At 44.0% G+C, this 19,105-nt stretch overlaps 1 protein-coding gene across 1 annotated transcript in view; it reads left to right on the forward strand.

The window, feature by feature from the left end:
- Window positions 1–19,105, forward strand: part of PHC3 (polyhomeotic homolog 3) — a 374,591-nt gene that overhangs the window by 199,965 nt on the left and 155,521 nt on the right. Inside the window, exon 9 of the mRNA XM_069213181.1 lies at window positions 12,641–12,797. Within this exon, the coding sequence (XP_069069282.1) occupies window positions 12,641–12,797 (157 nt within the window). The remainder of the gene's footprint in view (window positions 1–12,640; window positions 12,798–19,105) is intronic.

Consider the following 19,105-nt stretch of genomic DNA (forward strand, 5'->3'; position numbering starts at 1 on the left):
TTTCCATAACTTTCAACAAATCCTTGTAAAAATGTCTTCTGTGCTCATCAGTGGGAGACTGTGCTGACAGTATCAAATCGAAATCATGCAAACAAGCCCCTGGGAACCTCCTTCAGATTCACGTGGCAACGGCTTCCCTGATAAACCATTCTTTATGTTAATTGTATCATATCCAAATAAGCATGCTTTGTTCATTTGCATTTTTGTTTCAACAGGAGTTTATGGGTAAGCCAGCATGTTGTCATAGCAGCTAACATAGTCACACATGCATTGGTTATTCATTTTCTAACGACTCTCAACTGAATCTCTTGTGTGAGATTGAAGAAATTAAGAGACCCTTTTTCAATGGCCACAGACACTTACGTCTACCCAAATGGTGTGAATGTAGAGAAAAAAAAACAATGGAATACCTCGGTCATAGCCCCTCAGTCTTTCTTTCATGTTTTTTGTAATGTAGACACTGGCCAGATCATGTCTAAAAATCGATCCAAAGACTTTCCATTGAAAATGCTCTTTTGATCTCATCTGCCACTGAAAACACTATCCCCGCACCACAGGAACTCTTCAACGCCCTCGCTGACCACTTCAATAAGACAGCAACCATCTATAAAAACTTCAACCCCAACCCACCAACCTCCTCAGCCACCGATCAACACCACGGCCGACCAACTTGCTGCATGGGAACAACTCAGCATATTGAACACAACCACTCTGATTAACACCATCCACTCAGGAGCACCCACAAACCCCTGCCTTACAGACTCTTCAACCTCAGAAGAGACAAGATCAGCCATCAACTCACCACCATACTCAACCCCTCAATAATCACAGCTATCTTCCCAGACACCTGGAAACACGCTGAGGTCAGTCCAGTCTCAGGAAACCCTTGGCAGACCCCAGCATGCTCCAGAACTACTGTTCCATCTCGCTACTCTTGTTCCCCACCAAAGTCCCAGAGAAGGCCATCAACCTCCATCTCACCGAACACCGGGAGACAACCTACTAGATCTTTTCCAGTCAGCCTTCAGAACCAACCACAGCACCGAGGCAGCTCTGATCGCTGCAACAGATGACATTCGCACTCGACTGGACAGAGGAGAGTCAGCCGTCCTGTTCTACCTCTACGTGGCCTTCGAAAAGGTATCCGACCATCAATCGATTATGCCAGATTGGCATTACAGGTGACACGCCCATTTGGATAACACCCTTCCTCGCTGGAGGCACCCAGAAAGTCTGACTCCTTCCTTTCACATCACAGGCCAAGCATGGCATTTGCGGCGTTCCACAACATCTTCAAATGGCTGTTCATCAGCACCAGGAAAACAGTAATGCAGACCCTCATCACCAGCCGACTTAGCTAAGGCAACGCACTCTATGCAGGCACCACCACGGAACTCATGCAAAGACTCCTCCATCCAGAATGTAGCAAATAGGCTGATCCTCAAACTACCCAAGAGAACCCACATCACCTAGCAATTGAATCACCTCCACTGACTCCCTGTTCACAAGAGATGCCACTTTAAACTCCTAACCCACGGCTACGAAGCCCTTCGTGATCAAGGACCCGCCTACATGAACCACCACCTGCACTTCCACTGGCCACCCTGTGCTCTCCACCCCTCATCTTCTCAGAAATACCTCTCATACGCTGAAGTCTCACCAGAGGACGCTCTGTTTCCCATCTCAAGGTCAAAGCCTGGAGCACCCTACCCCTCCACCTCTGAACCGATCTATCGCTAACCAACTTCAGGAAGGGACTCAAGACCTAGCTTTTCAACTGAGACCGGCAGTAAGCACCTGGATACGCTCTTGGGTGATAAGTAGCACTCTATAAATATGGCTTGATTGATTATATTAAAGTAGAGTAAAGTAATAAGATCTATCAAAACAGTGCCCTTAAGTTGGCTCCCAGTCAAGGTTCTGAGTTCTGTGAGTAATCTGAAAATCACCAAAGGATCTGATGAGATTTCTTCATAATCCTTCCAGAACACTACAATCCCCAAGGTTGTAAGTTGTTTAGTTCCCTGTGGAAATGCCCTGCATTTGACAACACAGCACACAGGTGGTCATTATGACCTTGGCGGTCTCCTGACCGCCACTGTTAAAGTGGCAGTATTACTGCCAAATCATGACCAATGGCGGTGATCCATCCCATAAACAGCCAATGTACCACCCCAATCGCCAATGCGTTAACACCACCGACCACGGCGGTAGCCACCGACAGCCAGGCGGAAGACAAGGATACGCCAACCATATTATGAGATTGGATACTGCCAGGATTTCTGGGACCTTAGCAATGCCACCAAAAGCCTGGCGGAAACGCTACAAATAAAAGGAAACACTCCCCTAGGACTCGGCGGCCGCCACGGAACCTGAACTTCAAGTCTTTCCGATGCCCTACCATGCCATGGCCGTCCAGGAGGACCAACCCCAATGAAGATGACTACGGTGAGTACAGCCACCTAGCACACAAGGGAGGGAGGGAAAGGAGAGTGACACACACAGACGCACAACACACACCATAAAAACACACCACACAAACACCTGCAGCTGCATAGTACATCGACAGTAACAGAACCTAGGAGCAAAGAAAGCCAGGACACATACCTGTTGTCCAACCACTGTAATTCGGTGGCAACAGCGACCACAATAATTAAATAACTATATACAACAAAATGTTTAGAAACTGCCATTGGCCAGTCCAAAGTACAAAAGGGCCACATGGCCACAGGGCATCGTCCAAGGCCCAGCTAGTCCTGCTGATGGCGATCTGGTGCCTTGATGCAATGGAGTGCACCTTCTACCGTAGGTTGTTCCACCTCTTTCGGATGTCGTCCCTTGTACGTGGATATAGTCCCACGGCATTGACCCTGTTGACGATCCTCCGCCATAGCTCCATCTTCCTGGCAATGGATATCTGCTGTATCTGTGCACCAAACAACTGTGTCTCTTCCCTGAGAATTTCCTCCACCATGACCTGCAACTTCTCATCGGTGAAGCGGAGGTGCCTTGTGGGGATATGGGCGTTGTGTGGAGTGTGTTGTGCAGTGGGTGTTGTGTGTAGTGTTGGTGTGTGTGTTATGTGATGCGTGAGGGATGTGTAGATAAATGTGGTGTGTAGGGGCTTTGCTGTAACGGATTGGCGTGGCAAAATGTAGCGGTATTTGGGTGTTTGCAAGGGATTGTGGGTGATGGGGGGTGTGTTTATAGTGCTGTTGGTGTGTATGTGTATTTGTGTCAGGTGTGGGTTTTGCCCAATGTTGTGTTGTTTTGTATTTGGGTGTCAATTAGTACTGCGCTGGTGTGCACTTCCAATAATTTACCGCCGTTGAATGTCCGGGGTGGTGATTCGTGGGTCATAATCTGGAGGGCATTGTTTTGTTGGCGTAACGGTATGGGAGTTAGTATTGACAGTTTATCAGGTACCTGTGGTCTTGCGGATTTGTGATTGTAGCAGTATTCTGTCAGTTTGGTGTGTGTGTGAGATAATCTGGTAGATGGATGTTCGCCTCTGTGGCGGTATGTTGGCGGCAGTCACCGCGGCGGTAAGCGGTATTTACCGCCAATGTCATAATGAGGGCCGCAGTGGTTCTGGAGCTGCGATCTGCAGTAGGTTATGCTTTACTGATTTCCATAGCTTCTAACAGAGGGTTGTTCCATTATATGCATACAGTTTTATATTATGTACCTTATTGTGTTTTCGGTAGACGTGGACAGGCTGTGAAAGTCATCTGTTTACCCACCCATCACCAAGTAGGTCCATCGATCCTATTAAGTATGGCGATTTGATTTGATGGAAAAAAATCTGTCATTCCTATGCCACATTTTCCTGAGTTGACGGCAGTACATAAACATAATGGAGTCAGTGACAGAAAGTCACTTCTACATCCACCATATTTAAAGTATATTTTCACTTAATTGAAGCATGGCAGTTCATCCTTGGCACCTGCGTTGGAGGAAAGAGTGTAAATAAGTACACCCAGCCCATGACAACCATGAAACCTACTCCTTCATTATGTCCCTACTACTCCATGCCCTGGGACTCTGTCTGGAAATGGGGGATAAATAATAATACAATGCACAATAAATTACAAGACAAGTACAACTTTTCAAACTATTTTAAATACATTATGTTAACTTCCTGTGGGGTGAGGTTTTGGAATGGGGACATTCATTGGAATGGGGCAAAAGGAAGAATGGGCCAGGTGTATCGGAAGCACTGGTATCAGAGGAGTCAATAGCAGGTTGTGCCTCTGCATGTGGCAGATAGGGCAGAGCGCATATTATCCAGGATGTCAGTCACTTGAGACTGTTGCTGACTGACACCAAGGATGGCATGCACTAATACCGCCTGCTCGACAGAGAGGTTCTTAAGAACCTCCATTGGCTCCTCTGACACCATTGGCTCCTCTGACACCAATGCTGGCAGGATTAGGGAAATGTGAGAGGTGCTGGGGTGAAGGTGCTGTCTTATCACTGAGGAAACCGGAGTGAGTGTGAGACTGGTGCCAGTGAGGGTGGTAGCCGTAAGAGCTGATATAGTGCCCTATGATGGTTCGGGTGAGGTGATGATCATGGTTGGTAGCCTCCGAATCAGATGGCGAAGTGTTCCCCTGGGCAGACCCCTCACCCTCTGTGCCTCCGGGTTCCTCAGTGTCGGAGGATGTACCTTCCAACTCCCAATGTCCTAGCTGCAGGTATTGTGAAGTGTTGCCAATATGTCCCCTGGTTGCTGAAAGCAAACACATGCACTCATCAGTTACGTCCTTTAGAGGTAATTGACAGAATGTACACAGTGAATACATTGTAGCCTTATTATGTCTAGAAAAGACACACAAAGAGCATCATCAAGGGCCTGATTTTAAATTTCACAGGCTGGTTGCTCTGTCACAAATGTCATGGATATCCTGTCTGCCTTATTACAAGTGCATTATGGTATCTAGCCCTTGTAATAAGGAGATGGCATATCTGTTTTCTGTGACTAAGCACCCATCTGCAAAAATCAAATCATACAAAATCTTTTGGTAATGTACTACATTCAGGCAAAGCTAATGTTTCCTATGTATGCATAATTGTTTACAAATCTAAAACTGTGTTATATCTGTAGCGGTGTATGGACAGCACACTCTGTCACGAATGTAATATCCATTTGTTCCACCACATTTCAAGTTAGATGTATGTAATTAACTTGAAAAGTATACGTATTAGAGTGACATGTGACCTGCCATGTTTGGGAAGGGGCATCCCATCTGCCAAACTCAAAATGAAGAACGCATTTGTGTTTGTTTTTTATAATATTGTCGACAGCAATATTCCATGCATAATGTTGACTCTTAACCATGCACATCATTCACATGTATAATTATCTGCTATCATATTTTCAGACTTTTTGGAACTAACTTCCAATTAAACTTGTGTGGGTGTGATGGTCTTTGTTGTCTTTTTTTTACAATAGTGTGTTCATACACTTGCCCAGGTCCTGGAAGTCCAGTGCTAAAAACACCCTCAACTATTGGAAAAAGTCCCAGTATATTTCTAATAGCACTTTAGTGACAGCACATTATGCTTAATAGAGATATGAGCATGCCCAACACTTTTTAAAGTCCACCGCAGGAGTTTGAGTCCCAGGATCCACCTGATAAAGAGCCTGCTTTTCGTTTTTTGAGGGCCTACTCCGTCAGTAATGTGACATATATCTCATCTGCAATGTTACAATGGCAATAACGCCTATGTTACTTGTAGGCCAGCAGATGGGACCTCATTCATGTTTTCAGTGGATAACCACATCTTCAGCACAGTATGAGCTAATATTTAGGGGCCGATCTCTAGATTGGGAGTTGGCTTACTCTTTCATAAATGTGAACTACATCCTGCTCTCCTTACTTAAAGTTAATTATATTGTATGGCACTTGTAATATGGCAGATGGGATATTGGTAAAGTTTGTGAGAGAGTACACGTCTGCCAAACTATAAATCGCACCCTTTATTCTTAAAAAATAGGCTACACATCCATAAGGAAGTGCATATTTTTATACCCATAGATATTACGATGCAAAGCTGCAAGTACATATTGATAAGGCTTTTCACACTGAATTCATTGTGGAGGCATATAGGGCTTGGTTTACATTCTTTAATGCTTACACAATGACTAATGTGATGGATACACCATCCCATGAATAAAAAGTCTATTATATCCTATGGGACTTGTGATAGGAAGATCAATATATCATTGAAATTTGTGACTTAATAAAGTGAAGAACCCTACCCCCTTGTTGCTCTTTCATGACCTTCAGATCCCCATCCAAGTCTGGGTAGGCTACTTTCAGAATGCAACTCATCAGAGGGATCAGTGACTGCTACACCCACTTTTTGTTTGCTGGAAGAGTCTTCAAGTTTGGTTTAAGGTGATGAGGCAGTCCAAATATGAACGTCCTCCCGGGATACTGCAGCGCCTGAAGTTCCCTTTGTTGGTGTAGTTACCTAGCAGTGGCCCACCAGATCATCTTCTTTTGATGGGGTTTGACCCCATATGGAGATGGACTTAAGAAAACAAGATAAAATGCTATGACTAATCATGTCTTGATAAACATCACAATATGTATATCATTATATAAATATTATTAGAATTACATTATATTGCACCTTATTTGGGGTTTGTTGGACGTTACTCGGTCACAAATGTAATGGTTATATCAGCCACCTTATTACAAGTGCATGATATACTATGTATCTTGTAAAGGGCGGGACTGAATAGGCATCAAGTTATTTTAGAGTAACACATCCAACAAATGCAAAATCAGGTCTATTGTTGTGATTTAAAATATGTTAAATGTGTAAGTTTTCTTAAATTTAAACAGACCTATCTGTCAACAAGCCCCTGTTTTGCTTTCACTAATGGCCGAGCTTCCATCAAGACCAAATAGTTTGTTCCCATACCAAACAATAGATTTGCATCTAATATCTGTCAACTCTGATGGATTTAAAAAAGACTGCTATAAAATGTTTGGCAATCCATACATTTTTGTATATTTGAAAAACTTTATACATGCAATTGCTTACTTTTAAAAAATATTTTATTGACAAAATTATGCTCATTGTCAATTGTCATTTTTTGGACTAACTTTGTTGAGTTATGAAAACTTATTAAATATATTTGTGTATTTAATCTGTTTTTGGAGTATTAAACATCATAAATTACTTTATTCTTGCCGTGTTATAGTTGTGTGTATTTACACATGTGATGTATATTTCTATTTTAAAATGTACATCAAAAGTGTGTGTACCTAGAACACTCACACATTGTAATCATATGTTGGAGATATATTTGGCCACCTCTTGCAAGACTGTGAAGGATACATCAACGTATTTAACATCTCTAAAAACCATGTCTGGATGTAGAGACCATGCAGGAAAGACACATTCACCAATCAGCAGACTGGATTTGGAAACATTTTATAGCAGTGCTCCTGCATGCCGCAAGGTGTCCCTTTGTGTCTCTAGGCTTTTTCCCACCAAGGAAGTAATGAGGGATAGACACATATAAATGCACTCCTGCTTGCAGATGCCTATTCCATTCTTTCTATGTCTTTAAATGAGGATTCGGAACTCCGCTTCCACTTGCGACTGTTTTCGATGACCACTAAAACTAAATTCATTATACAAAGGAATGTGTCCCCTTCTAAAACTACAAAGTTCAAACCCTGCTGTGACCTCAGAAAACAGATGTCAGTCACAGACCTGCAGGAGGTGTGTCTTTGGTGCTTGGGTTTGGACATGACTAAGTCATGCAGTGAGTACGCCTCATGCACTTGGGTCTGAGAAGCAAAGATGTACATCAAAAAAAGAAGTTGCGGGCTCGCATCAGACCAAGATCTAGTTACCTGCCAAATTTGGTGTAATTCCGTTCAGCATTTTTGTGGTAGCACTTCTTTAAAAAAAAAAAAGGTCAATGAAAAATGCACGGGGATTGGCTTGACGGATCACCCCAAAACGTTATATGTATAAAGTAATCAAAGAGTAGCACCTTCTTGGCAATTTTTTTCAAACCGTGGCATACGCTGTCCAAACTATAACTACCCAGTGACGACACTATATATCTATACATATACACATACAGATCTACAGATAGATAGATATCCCTCCAGGTCAAAATAGCACTTTTAAAAAAACTTTTTTGCTGCTAATTCGCGATGCCGCTGCCAATTTGATGTAAAAATAATAATACAAAAAAACTCCTGTGCTTGTTTTAACAAAGCCCCCAGGTGTGCCAGGACACGGCGGCATGTAAAAAAAGATAAGGAAGGGGCGCACAGTGCCCCCTTCTGGGCTTATTTCTGCCCTGGGGACAGATACCACCCCAGGGCTTTGATTCAGTAATGTGCAAGGGGGGGCTGCGTGGGCCACACTCCCCGGAGTCTACCACTTACCAGGGTAAATTCATTAATAGTAAGGGGTGGGGGGTGCGGTCTCCCTGCAGCCCCATAGACTACCTCCTCCCTGGGGCTTTTCATTTAAATTAAGGGGGGATGCAAGCACCCTGGCCCTGGAACTGCCACCTCCCCAGTGCTGAACTAAAATAATGAAGGGAGTCTGTTGCCGGCCCGAGGGAACACCACCTCCCCATGCTGTTTACACACATTGGAGAGGGGCCCGCCATACCCCTGGGCCTGCTCCTGTTATGTCCGGGGTGCCCACCACAAGTATGTAGCTGTTTGCTGTGACTTGGCAGGAGCTTTGACAGCTCCCGCCAAGTCAGAGCAAACACTTCGATTCCAGCAAACGAGAGCTGTTTGACAGCAGTTTCCTCTGTTTTCCTGCCCGCAGACATGCAGGCCTGGGAAACATAGGAATTTAATGCTCTTACAGACAGGAAGTTTCATGTTTAGCAGATCCTTGCTGGTGACAGCAATGCCAGCTCCTGCAGGACGCAGGGAGCCGACTCGGACTTCAGCGGCCTTGAATCTACCCCCGAGGTCCTATTGCACACTTGGTACCCTGCTGGGCACCCAGGACAGATGACCAGGCCCCAGTTAATGGAGTCTCCAGGGCCAAGATTGGCCCGGGGATGGGAGGCCGCACCCCTCCCCCATGAAATTGTAGTGGGCCCCTGTTGATGGGGTCCCTGAGTACAAAATGGGCCGGGGGAGGGCGGCTGCTCGGCCCCCTCCCCCACTCTGATCAATTACCCAACGAGGTAGTACTTACTTACTAACCAGTAGAAAGTGCTCCAGTTGGATAGACATTTTGTGCAAACTGTGGAATCTTGTTGGATAAACAAACAGGCAAGTTTCCATTCTGAAATTAAACCTCAACAGGAAGCACTTTCAAATTTAAATGTAGCAGGTGCTTCAGTTGAAATTCCTCTTCTGGAAAGGACAAATGACCCTAACTTGGCGAAGACAAAGCAAGTGTGTTTACTCTGTGATTCCATGTTGAAAAATGATCTGAAATCCTTTGTGGAGGAGAATGCATCTTTTATCTACTGGAGCGCAGTCGAACTCTCTCACACCACATTGACCCTCTCACACCCAGACACACTGTCACAGCCCCTTTCACATGCAGAGACACCCTCTCACACCTATTCTCACACTTGGAGAGACAGCCCTGTGGCCAACTCCCAAAGGCCATGTGCGGCCAACTCCCAAAGGCCATGCGCGGCCAACTCCCAAAGGCCATGCGCGGCCAACTCCCAAAGGCCATGCGCAGCGCAGCGTTGGGTGGTTATAGAGAGTTGTCCGCAGGCCTTGAGCCAGCCACTCTCACCAAAGACATTGTATTGCGGTGGTTGGATTAACATATAGTAATGAAAATTACTTTTACGTTAAAAACAAACCATAGAAATTAACTGAAAAAACTTGCGGCCTAAGGTAACTATAGCTCGCGCCCTTGCCAATTACTGCTAATTACCCCAGATATTTCAGCAGTCATGAGAACTTTTACGTCAATAAAAACATCAATGAGCCCAATGTGTGACTGAAGACCAGTATTTCTGTTACTGCTGTATTTAGATGGCCAATTGTTACTGAAATATAACAGCGACTTTTCATTGTATACCTTGCATTTTTACACTTATGTTGTATTTGTCATTGTGCCTAATACAACTTTTCTGTTTCAGTCCGTACTTTGGAATATATTGTATTCTCTACGTGGTCTGTATGTAGGTGGATCCTTTCCCGAGCTTTTGGATGTTTAACACTTGTATATTAAAATGTAAATTTGTCAAACCACTCTTGATGATGTTGTAACACTGAGCGTTCTTTACTTATGATTATGTATTTTTGAGAAATGTGTGTTGACTAAATGAGTTGCAAATATATTACATTTTACATGAAGTATGTATGGTAACGTAAGATTGATTTTTATAATTATATTAGAAAGAGGTCATTTCACACATTGTTTTTATTCATAACCTTAAATATTTCTAACGTCAAACATAATTTCATCTTATTTATCACGCCTTAGGATTCTCTGAAAATATGTTAACTTGTAGGTGAACTTCACCATGAGCCAACAGTTGTTTGGAGCCCTGTTCAAGACAAAAGACCATGAGCAGAAGGGTAATGTATGGACATAAGGTGGACAAGGAGAATAGTCCAGAAGCTCACATTAGGACTTCACTTTCATGTCTCTTGGTGGTAGCTTCTTTTGTATTGTCCTCAACCAGGCCAGATGAATGCCGACTCTTAAGGGCCACTGAAGCAGCCTCAGTGTAAGCGAGGTTGTAGACAAGTGGCTCTTTGTGCAACAATGTCCTACTCTTCCTGGAGTTACCAGCTGTAGATATGTCTGCTATTGAGCTGGTCGCAGAGAGTTCTCGACAATGGAACGTGGCAGCTAAACCAGGTACTGCTGCACTCACTGTTGTGTAGCCATCCTTCATCTCCCCAAAATGTAGTTAGTAAACTCAGGTGACACTCCAGAACATCATTTTGGGCCCCTTGGGTATCATTCAGGGCCCTCATTAGGTCATCCTTGGCCCTTAGAAGGTCACCATTGTGCCCTAGCTGATCCCCCTGTAGGGTCCTGTTAGCTCTTTATGCATGGTGTTGACTAGTCACCGCACCGTGAGCCTACATCTCTGCACCAGTTCCTTCCTCAGTCATTTTCCAAACCACCCTGTGACCTTGACTTAGGCGTCTATAGGCAAAGAATGTTCTAACTGCACAGCATATTTTATGGGTGTGAATGTCACAGGAGCCAGGACAGGGATGACCATAGTTGTTGGCAATACAGGCTAACAGAAGGCTTGTGAGTGAACCAATGTTGGTAATCGGGACAGGACAGGTCCCAAGGATGGATGTTCTTGATCTTGTAACCTCCGGATGAGGCACAGAGTGCTGGCCACACACTCTGATGGACCAGGCTGGCGTTCAAGATCATCCTCCTCAGCAGGACTGCTGCTCTTACTGAAGGCTTGTGTCCTTCTTGCCTTAGGCAGAAAGACAGTTGATGTTGATGACCTCAACCTTGCTGTGTCACCTTGAACAAAAAATAGTTACACATTTTTTTTATTGAGTTTGCTACTAAATAAATTGCTATTTTATGCTATGAACAGTTGCCTTTTATTGCTGTTTATTATGTCATACTGTAAGTGATTATGCTCAACCTACCAATGGAATTAGGAGGCCAGATTTAAATCTTAGCAGGTGTATAACTAAGCAATTATTGCACGACAGACTGATACAGATCGGAGTGAATTGATTTGGGGTTACACAGATAACAACTGGCCTAGTGTGCGTCAGTAGTGGAACCCATTATTTTTTGGCTCTCCTGTCCCAGGGTCCATCCTACTATACATTAGCAGCATTGTGTGAAGTAGAAGCCCTTAAATACTTGGCTCTCCACGTCAGTAATGTAGAATAGTCCTAGACTCTTTAGGGACTTGACTCTGAATATACAGCACGCTCAGATGTCAGTGTACAAGCTAGTGTCCATTAAAATATTTAGCTCAACGATGATTCCTTTTGAATTTAAAATGAAAAAATAGTTCTATGTTGAAGTATCCAGTATTCACTAAAACTTTTTGTTTTATCTGCAGATTTGTATTTTCCTAACTACTATCCCTGCTTTTTTTTTAGATTGAGGGCATTAATGGATAAAATAAAAAAAGGTGTTCATGAAAATGGTGAGTGGCTATTGCCGACCGTTTCATGAAATTGGTGAGTGCCGACCTCACACATTTTTGTTTTGAAGTCGGGGCGGTTTGCAAGTTGCGCCCTTTTTGCCAGAATGTAAATATTTTTTATTTGTCCTTCTAACATTTCCTTTAGTTTAGTCACACATTGTAATGCGGTGCCTAGTCATTATTTCTGAACAGCTACATGAAGATCACCTAACAGAAAATCTCTATTGCTGGTTGTGGATTGCCATTGTTTGCATCTGTTTTTTAGCGGCATTGCAATTTCAAGTTTCACTTAGGTTGAATAATGGCATATAAAAATAATCTTTTCTTGAAGACCTCCACTTCGCCAGAATATTTTTTCTCCTCTTTGCCAAAGGTTCTACGGTGATGTTGTGTTTTTCTTTCATATACGGATCTTGGAAAAACCGTGCTTATTAATTCAAATGTAAGACATGGTAATTTAAACATTGGAAATTGAGGATCCATGTTATATAATGAAATACTCTATGTTCTGCCTAGGTTAATCAGGTTAATGAAGCCCCTGGAGACGAAATGCCAGAGGCCGACACAGAGGAATCTCTCCACGTAATGAGGACTCCAACGCCACCCACCTTATCTCCACAATGTGTTTGTAGGGGGAATGGAGACGAGGTTGCCCTAGAAGATAACTTGGCTGGTGAATATTTGGTTGTTTCCTTATATGTAAAATGTAATTATTGAAAATAAGGCATGTGGGTTGCCTTGAGTGTAAGTGATATGTGATCCCCTCTCTTTGTTAAGAGTTTGCCTTAAGGGGTGTTGGTGGGCATAGTACCAAATTGCAGCATAGTACCTGGTTTCTTGAGCCTGGATGTGATTTTGGCAAACTTCTACCATTAACCATGCCAACTGGTTTTACTTAATCGAAGGTGTTCGCTGCCTTGATGAGGGCCTCTGGTTATTTTTAATTGCAAGCCTTTTTTTTGTCTATTAACAGGCATCTCTCCCTGCCTGCCACCCCTTTCTGTCTAAATATAGAACTGTATCAAAATTGCATTAGACTAACAGAAAAGGTTGCTTCTAATATAGCGTGAAAACACCTGCTCGTGCAGTGCAACCAGGTGAAAACTCCACAGGTGCACTTATGGATTTTCCTAAGTCAGCTAGCAATTCTTCCAGTTCTTTTCTGATCGCAGGAGAAACATGACTGCACAGAATTATCTTTCAAACTGATCTTATGTTTAAATCCTATTTAGTCGCCCAATTTGTCGTTGAACACCGAGTCAACTTTTCCCTTTAAATTGCCTATAAATTCATCTGATTCCGAAGCACAACGTGCTCTCCGATTTAAGCTCTTTATCTCTGTGGAATTCATAATAAAGCCGGGAGGACTGGCCTTAGAGTCTAACATGATTCCTGTTTCCTCCTCACGCGGCCCACCTAAGTAATGACTGTCTTATTTCAGACACAGGTACATTTCCTCCAGTGTCTCTGCCAGAGAACTCCAAATGGGCGCAGAAGTGCCCAATTAGATTGATGCTGTGGGCAGTGTACCCACTAGGAGACACATCCAATGAATACAGGTTTTCGTGCTCCCACTTTTTCTCCAGCACCTCATTACCTAAAATGGTAAACTAGGCACATGAATCCACGAAAACAGAGATGAGGTTATCGCTCATCCGGAGGAAGGCTTCTCTTCTTGTGTGTCCTGCGATTACAATCATCCACACTCACAACTACATCAGGGCCATTACAAGATCCAGGCTCTGTACTGTGTCCTTGTCTCTGCCATCAAACTCACTCTCTTCCTACCAGAACTTGTATATATTTCGCTCAAATGGCCTTTTTTTTTTACATTTGGAGTAAACTTTAGCTGAAGTAGACACTTTTTAAAATTCCCTAAATGTGATTGGCTACTACATAGACAGAAAACTAAATTAGTTGTATTTTTCATTCCCACGTATTATTTGACTATTTCATTTTTCAGTTCCGCAACAAAAATCTTCCTCCATCTACCATTAACTTGAGATTTAGGGTCACCTCCGATTTCTTAAACCAAAAAAGTTCAGAGAGTTCTCCCCTTTTAGCTGTTTCTGTAGCGGAATTGAGTGTCATGTCCGCACCGACCTATAATTCTTTCCTGTTCTTTTTTGTTATTGTTTTTTCAATAGGATTTGATCATACAAAACCTGCTCATATTTAATATGTTCAAAATCACACGTTGATTCCAGAGTTCAAACACATATTCTTAAATTGGTTCATCGTTTTCTTGAATAAAAGTTGTAACATTCCATTGCCACATTCGTTTACTTTCACTAAAGTAGATGCATTTGTTTGGATGCATATTTATGCCTAACACTGTTCCCTGATCTTGCCAATTGATGTAGAATCTTGAAATTCTTTAACACACATCCATCCAAACAATGTTTTAATAGAGAGCAATGGTCACCTTCTAGAACATCTGCATAGGCAAATAAAATTGCTTCCCATGTTTCCCAATGCTTTGGTGGTTCACCATGTGATGGTAAAATGATGGTAGCGGTACAATGCTTGACATTGGGAAATATATAACATCCATATTATTATATGTTAAATATAATGTATAAGAATGATATAAGTCACAGATAAAAAGTAGACACCATTGTATGATGGGAGATAAAGAAAATAAATAGTCCCCATGGCCCAGCTGCCTGTGGTAATCCACTGTAGAAATGCAAACTTATTAAAAAAAAAAACAATACAAAAGGTCTGCAATAAAGGAATTATCGTCAAATTATAACTTTAACTGTAGTGTTCTTTAAAATGAAACGGTCTAAATTGCTATGGAAATAGCCTTATACATTTAGATAATGGCAGTGGAGAAATTTGAAGAAAAACCACCTGTCTACTGTGGCAGACACATTAGTGTAAGACACCTGCTCTCACGCTCGCTTCCATTCACTTAAACACATTCTCACTCATACTGACATTCTTCACACCCAGTCTCACCCTCTCACTGACACACTCGTTTTGATAACCTTACCCATTCTCACGCACTCGGACTCTCGTTCTCATTAAATCACTGTCAAGCACTCTTGTTCACTGTTAATCTTAATCATGCGCTTTCACTCACTCATTTTCACACGCTCTCACAGTCACACACTCTCGCCCATATGTACAGATTTGTATTTCATATACTTCCCTTCAGCTGCCTGTACTGTCCCTGCTTCAGCATCTCAGCTGATGAGGAGACACTGGCAGGCACACAGCTCTCTACCACTCGGGTACTAAAGCTGCAAACTGAAGTCTGGATATTTAATACCTCACTCACTGCACAGGCTTCAGCTTCTAACCTCCTGCTTTTTGACCCACTTTCTGATCTTACTGTAGGGGGCTGGCTGTAAGTGAGGTTCTTGAGCATTGCCCGTCACGCGTGTTTAGTAACATGAAGAGGGATCTGAACCGAACGGGTACTGTCATTTACAGTAAAAAAGAAATCCTGTCCCAGAGAATTGTGATGTCACAGTTTGAAAAACTTTAATTTAAGTACAGTGCTTTCACTTGGAGTGATTATTGATTTCAGTCTTTTGGAGTCTGCCTTGTTAAGTTGCTACATTTCTCACAATCCCATACAAATATACATATTCCATGTCATATTAATTTATACAATATAATTGGGCTTAACACTTATTCTCTATAAGCGCCATGGCGCTGCTTGTGTTCAGAGAAACCCATGTGTTCGATGGCATCTGTCGCTGGAGATACACATGTTTTGCATAGCTCGCCATCTGGTGTTGGGTCGGAGTGTTACAAGTTGTTTTTCTTCGAAGAAGTCTTTCGAGTCACGGGACCGAGTGACTCCTCCTTTTGTCTCCATTGCGCATGGGCGTCGACTCCATCTTCGATTGTTTTTTTTCCGCCATCGGGTTCGGACGTGTTCCTGTCGCTCCGAGTTTCGGAACGGAAAGTTAGCTATCTATCGGAAGATTACGTCGGTATTATTGCGTTCGGGATCGGCTTAGATAGAATCGACACCGCATCGAAGTTTGGAGAGCTCCGGTGCCCTTCGGGGTAGCTTTCGATACCCCGTCGGGGCCTGGTCGGCCCGACCGCGTGTCTGACATCGCAGATGGAGCGGACCCCGTTTCGTTTCTGTCCCAAATGCCACAACAAATACCCGTATTCAGACCAACATTTGGTCTGTAACCTGTGCCTGTCGCCTGAGCACAGTGAAGAGACTTGCGAGGCCTGTCGTGCGTTCCGGTCCTGAAAAACACTCCGTGACCGTTGAGCCAGAAGACTTCAGATGGCGTCCACGCCGACAGCACACCGAGAGTTCGAGGAACATGAGGAGGAAGAGGCCTTCTCGATCCACGAATCGGACTCCGAAGAATTCGACGATCCAAGAACTGTGAGTAAGACGTCGAAGGCAACACACAAGAAAAGTGACAAGGCCCAGGGGACGCCGCTGCCACCAGGCCATGGCTCGACCCATAAATTCGGTGACCGACCGTCGGCACCGAAAAAGGCCGAAACAGTGCCGAGATCGTTCGACTCCGGTCGAGATACCGGCACGCAGCCTGCTCGGGACCGAGACAGTGCTGCTGAAAGGGATCGACGCTGAGAAAGCGGTGCCGAGACGGCTCGACGCCGAGACAGTGGCACCGAGGAAGATCGACGCCGAGAGGTTTCGACTCCCAAAAAGAAAAAAGTCACCTCGGAGCCGAAAAAGAGTACAGAAAGGGTTTTGGTGCCAAAACGAGCCGCAACCGACCCAGTTACCGGTTCCTATTCAGAGGAACAATCGCTGTCCTCTCAGATGCGAAAGCATAGATTTGAGGAGGAGTTGCAATCCACCGTAGTGGACCATACGCAGAAACGTATTTTCATACAGGAAGGAACAGGGAAAATAAGCACCCTTCCCCCAATTAGAAGGAAAAGGAGACTGGAGTTTCAAACAGACCAAGCACCACAAACAAAATTGGTGAAAAAGGTAACTCCGCCACCCTCTCCTCCACCTGTAACTAACGTTTCACCAGCACAAACTCCATCACATTCCCCGGCTCACACCACCGCGAGCCAAGGTGACCAAGACCAGGACGCTTGGGACTTATACGATGCCCCAGTGTCGGACAACAGTCCAGAGGCGTATCCCACAAAGCCCTCACCACCAGAAGACAGCACGGCTTATTCACAAGTGGTGGCTAGAGCGGCAGAGTTCCACAACGTAAACCTCCACTCAGAACCAGTCGAGGATGACTTCTTATTCAACACCCTCTCCTCCACCCACAGCTCCTACCAAAGCTTGCCTATGCTCCCAGGAATGCTATGGCACGCAAAAAACATCTTCAAGGAGCCGGTCAAGAGTAGGGCAATAACACCAAGGGTGGAAAAGAAATATAAAGCGCCTCCTACAGACCCTGTTTTCATCACCTCACAGCTGCCACCAGATTCCGTCGTAGTAGGAGCTGCTCGCAAGAGAGCCAACTCCCACACATCTGGGGATGCATCACCCCCAGATAAAGAGAGCCGCAAGTTCGATGCAGCTGGAAAGAGAGTCGCAGTACAGGCTGCAAACCAGTGGCGCATCGCTAACTCCCAAGCACTACTTGCGCGCTATGACAGAGCCCATTGGGACGAGATGCAACACCTCATTGAGCATCTACCCAAGGAAATGCAAAAGAGGGCGAAGCAGGTGGTTGAGGAAGGACAGAACATATCAAATAATCAGATACGCTCCTCTATGGACGCAGCGGACACAGCTGCGAGAACAATGAACACATCTGTGACTATAAGAAGGCACGCATGGCTACGAACGTCTGGTTTTAAACCAGAGATACAGCAGGCAGTGCTCAATATGCCATTCAATGAAAAAGAACTGTTCGGACCAGAGGTGGACACGGCAATTGAGAAACTGAAAAAGGACACTGACACTGCTAAAGCCATGGGCGCACTCTACTCCCCGCAGAGCAGAGGCACTTACAGCACCTTCCGCAAGACAACCTTTAGAGGGGGGTTTCGGGGTCAGGCCACACAAGCCAGCACCTCACAGACAACACCGTCCAGCTACCAGGGACAGTATCAGAGGGGAGGCTTTCGGGGCCAATACAGAGGACAATTCCCTAGGAATAGGGGAAGATTTCAAAGCCCCAAAACCCCTACAACCAAGCAGTGACTCACATGTCACTCATCCCCTCCACACAACACCAGTGGGGGGAAGAATAGGCCAGTATTACCAAGCATGGGAGGAAATAACTACAGACACTTGGGTCTTAGCAATTATCCAACATGGTTATTGCATAGAATTTCTACAAATCCCTCCAAACATACCACCAAAAGCACAGAATTTATCAAAACAACATTCAGACCTTCTGGAAACAGAAGTTCAAGCATTATTGCAAAAGAACGCAATAGAACTAGTACCAGAAACACAAATAAACACAGGAGTTTATTCACTGTACTTCTTAATACCAAAAAAGGACAAAACACAGACCAATCCTAGACCTCAGAACACTAAACACCTACATCAAATCAGAACACTTTCACATGGTCACGCTACAAGAGGTGTTACCATTGCTAAAGCAGCAAGAGTACATGACAACCTTAGATCTCGAAGACGCGTATTTCCACATACCAATACATTAGTCGCACAGGAAATACCTCAGGTTTGTATTCAAAGGAATACATTACCAATTCAAAGTATTGCCGTTTGGTTTAACAACCGCGCCAAGAGTCTTTACAATATGTCTAGCAGTAGTGGCTGCACACATCAGAAGGCAGCAAATACACGTATTCCCGTATCTAGATGACTGGCTAATCAAGACCAACTCACTGACAAGGTGCACACACCACACAGATCAAGTCATACAAACCCTCTACAAACTCGGTTTCACCATCAACTATGCAAAATCACACATTCTGCCGTGCAAAGTACAACAATTTCTAGGAGCCATAATAGACACAACAAAAGGATTAGCCACTCCAAGTCCACAGAGAATTCAAAATTTCAACAAAATCATACAGCGC

The sequence above is a fragment of the Pleurodeles waltl genome, chromosome 11 (genome assembly GCF_031143425.1).
Source record: "Pleurodeles waltl isolate 20211129_DDA chromosome 11, aPleWal1.hap1.20221129, whole genome shotgun sequence".
Lineage (NCBI taxonomy): Eukaryota > Metazoa > Chordata > Amphibia > Caudata > Salamandridae > Pleurodeles > Pleurodeles waltl.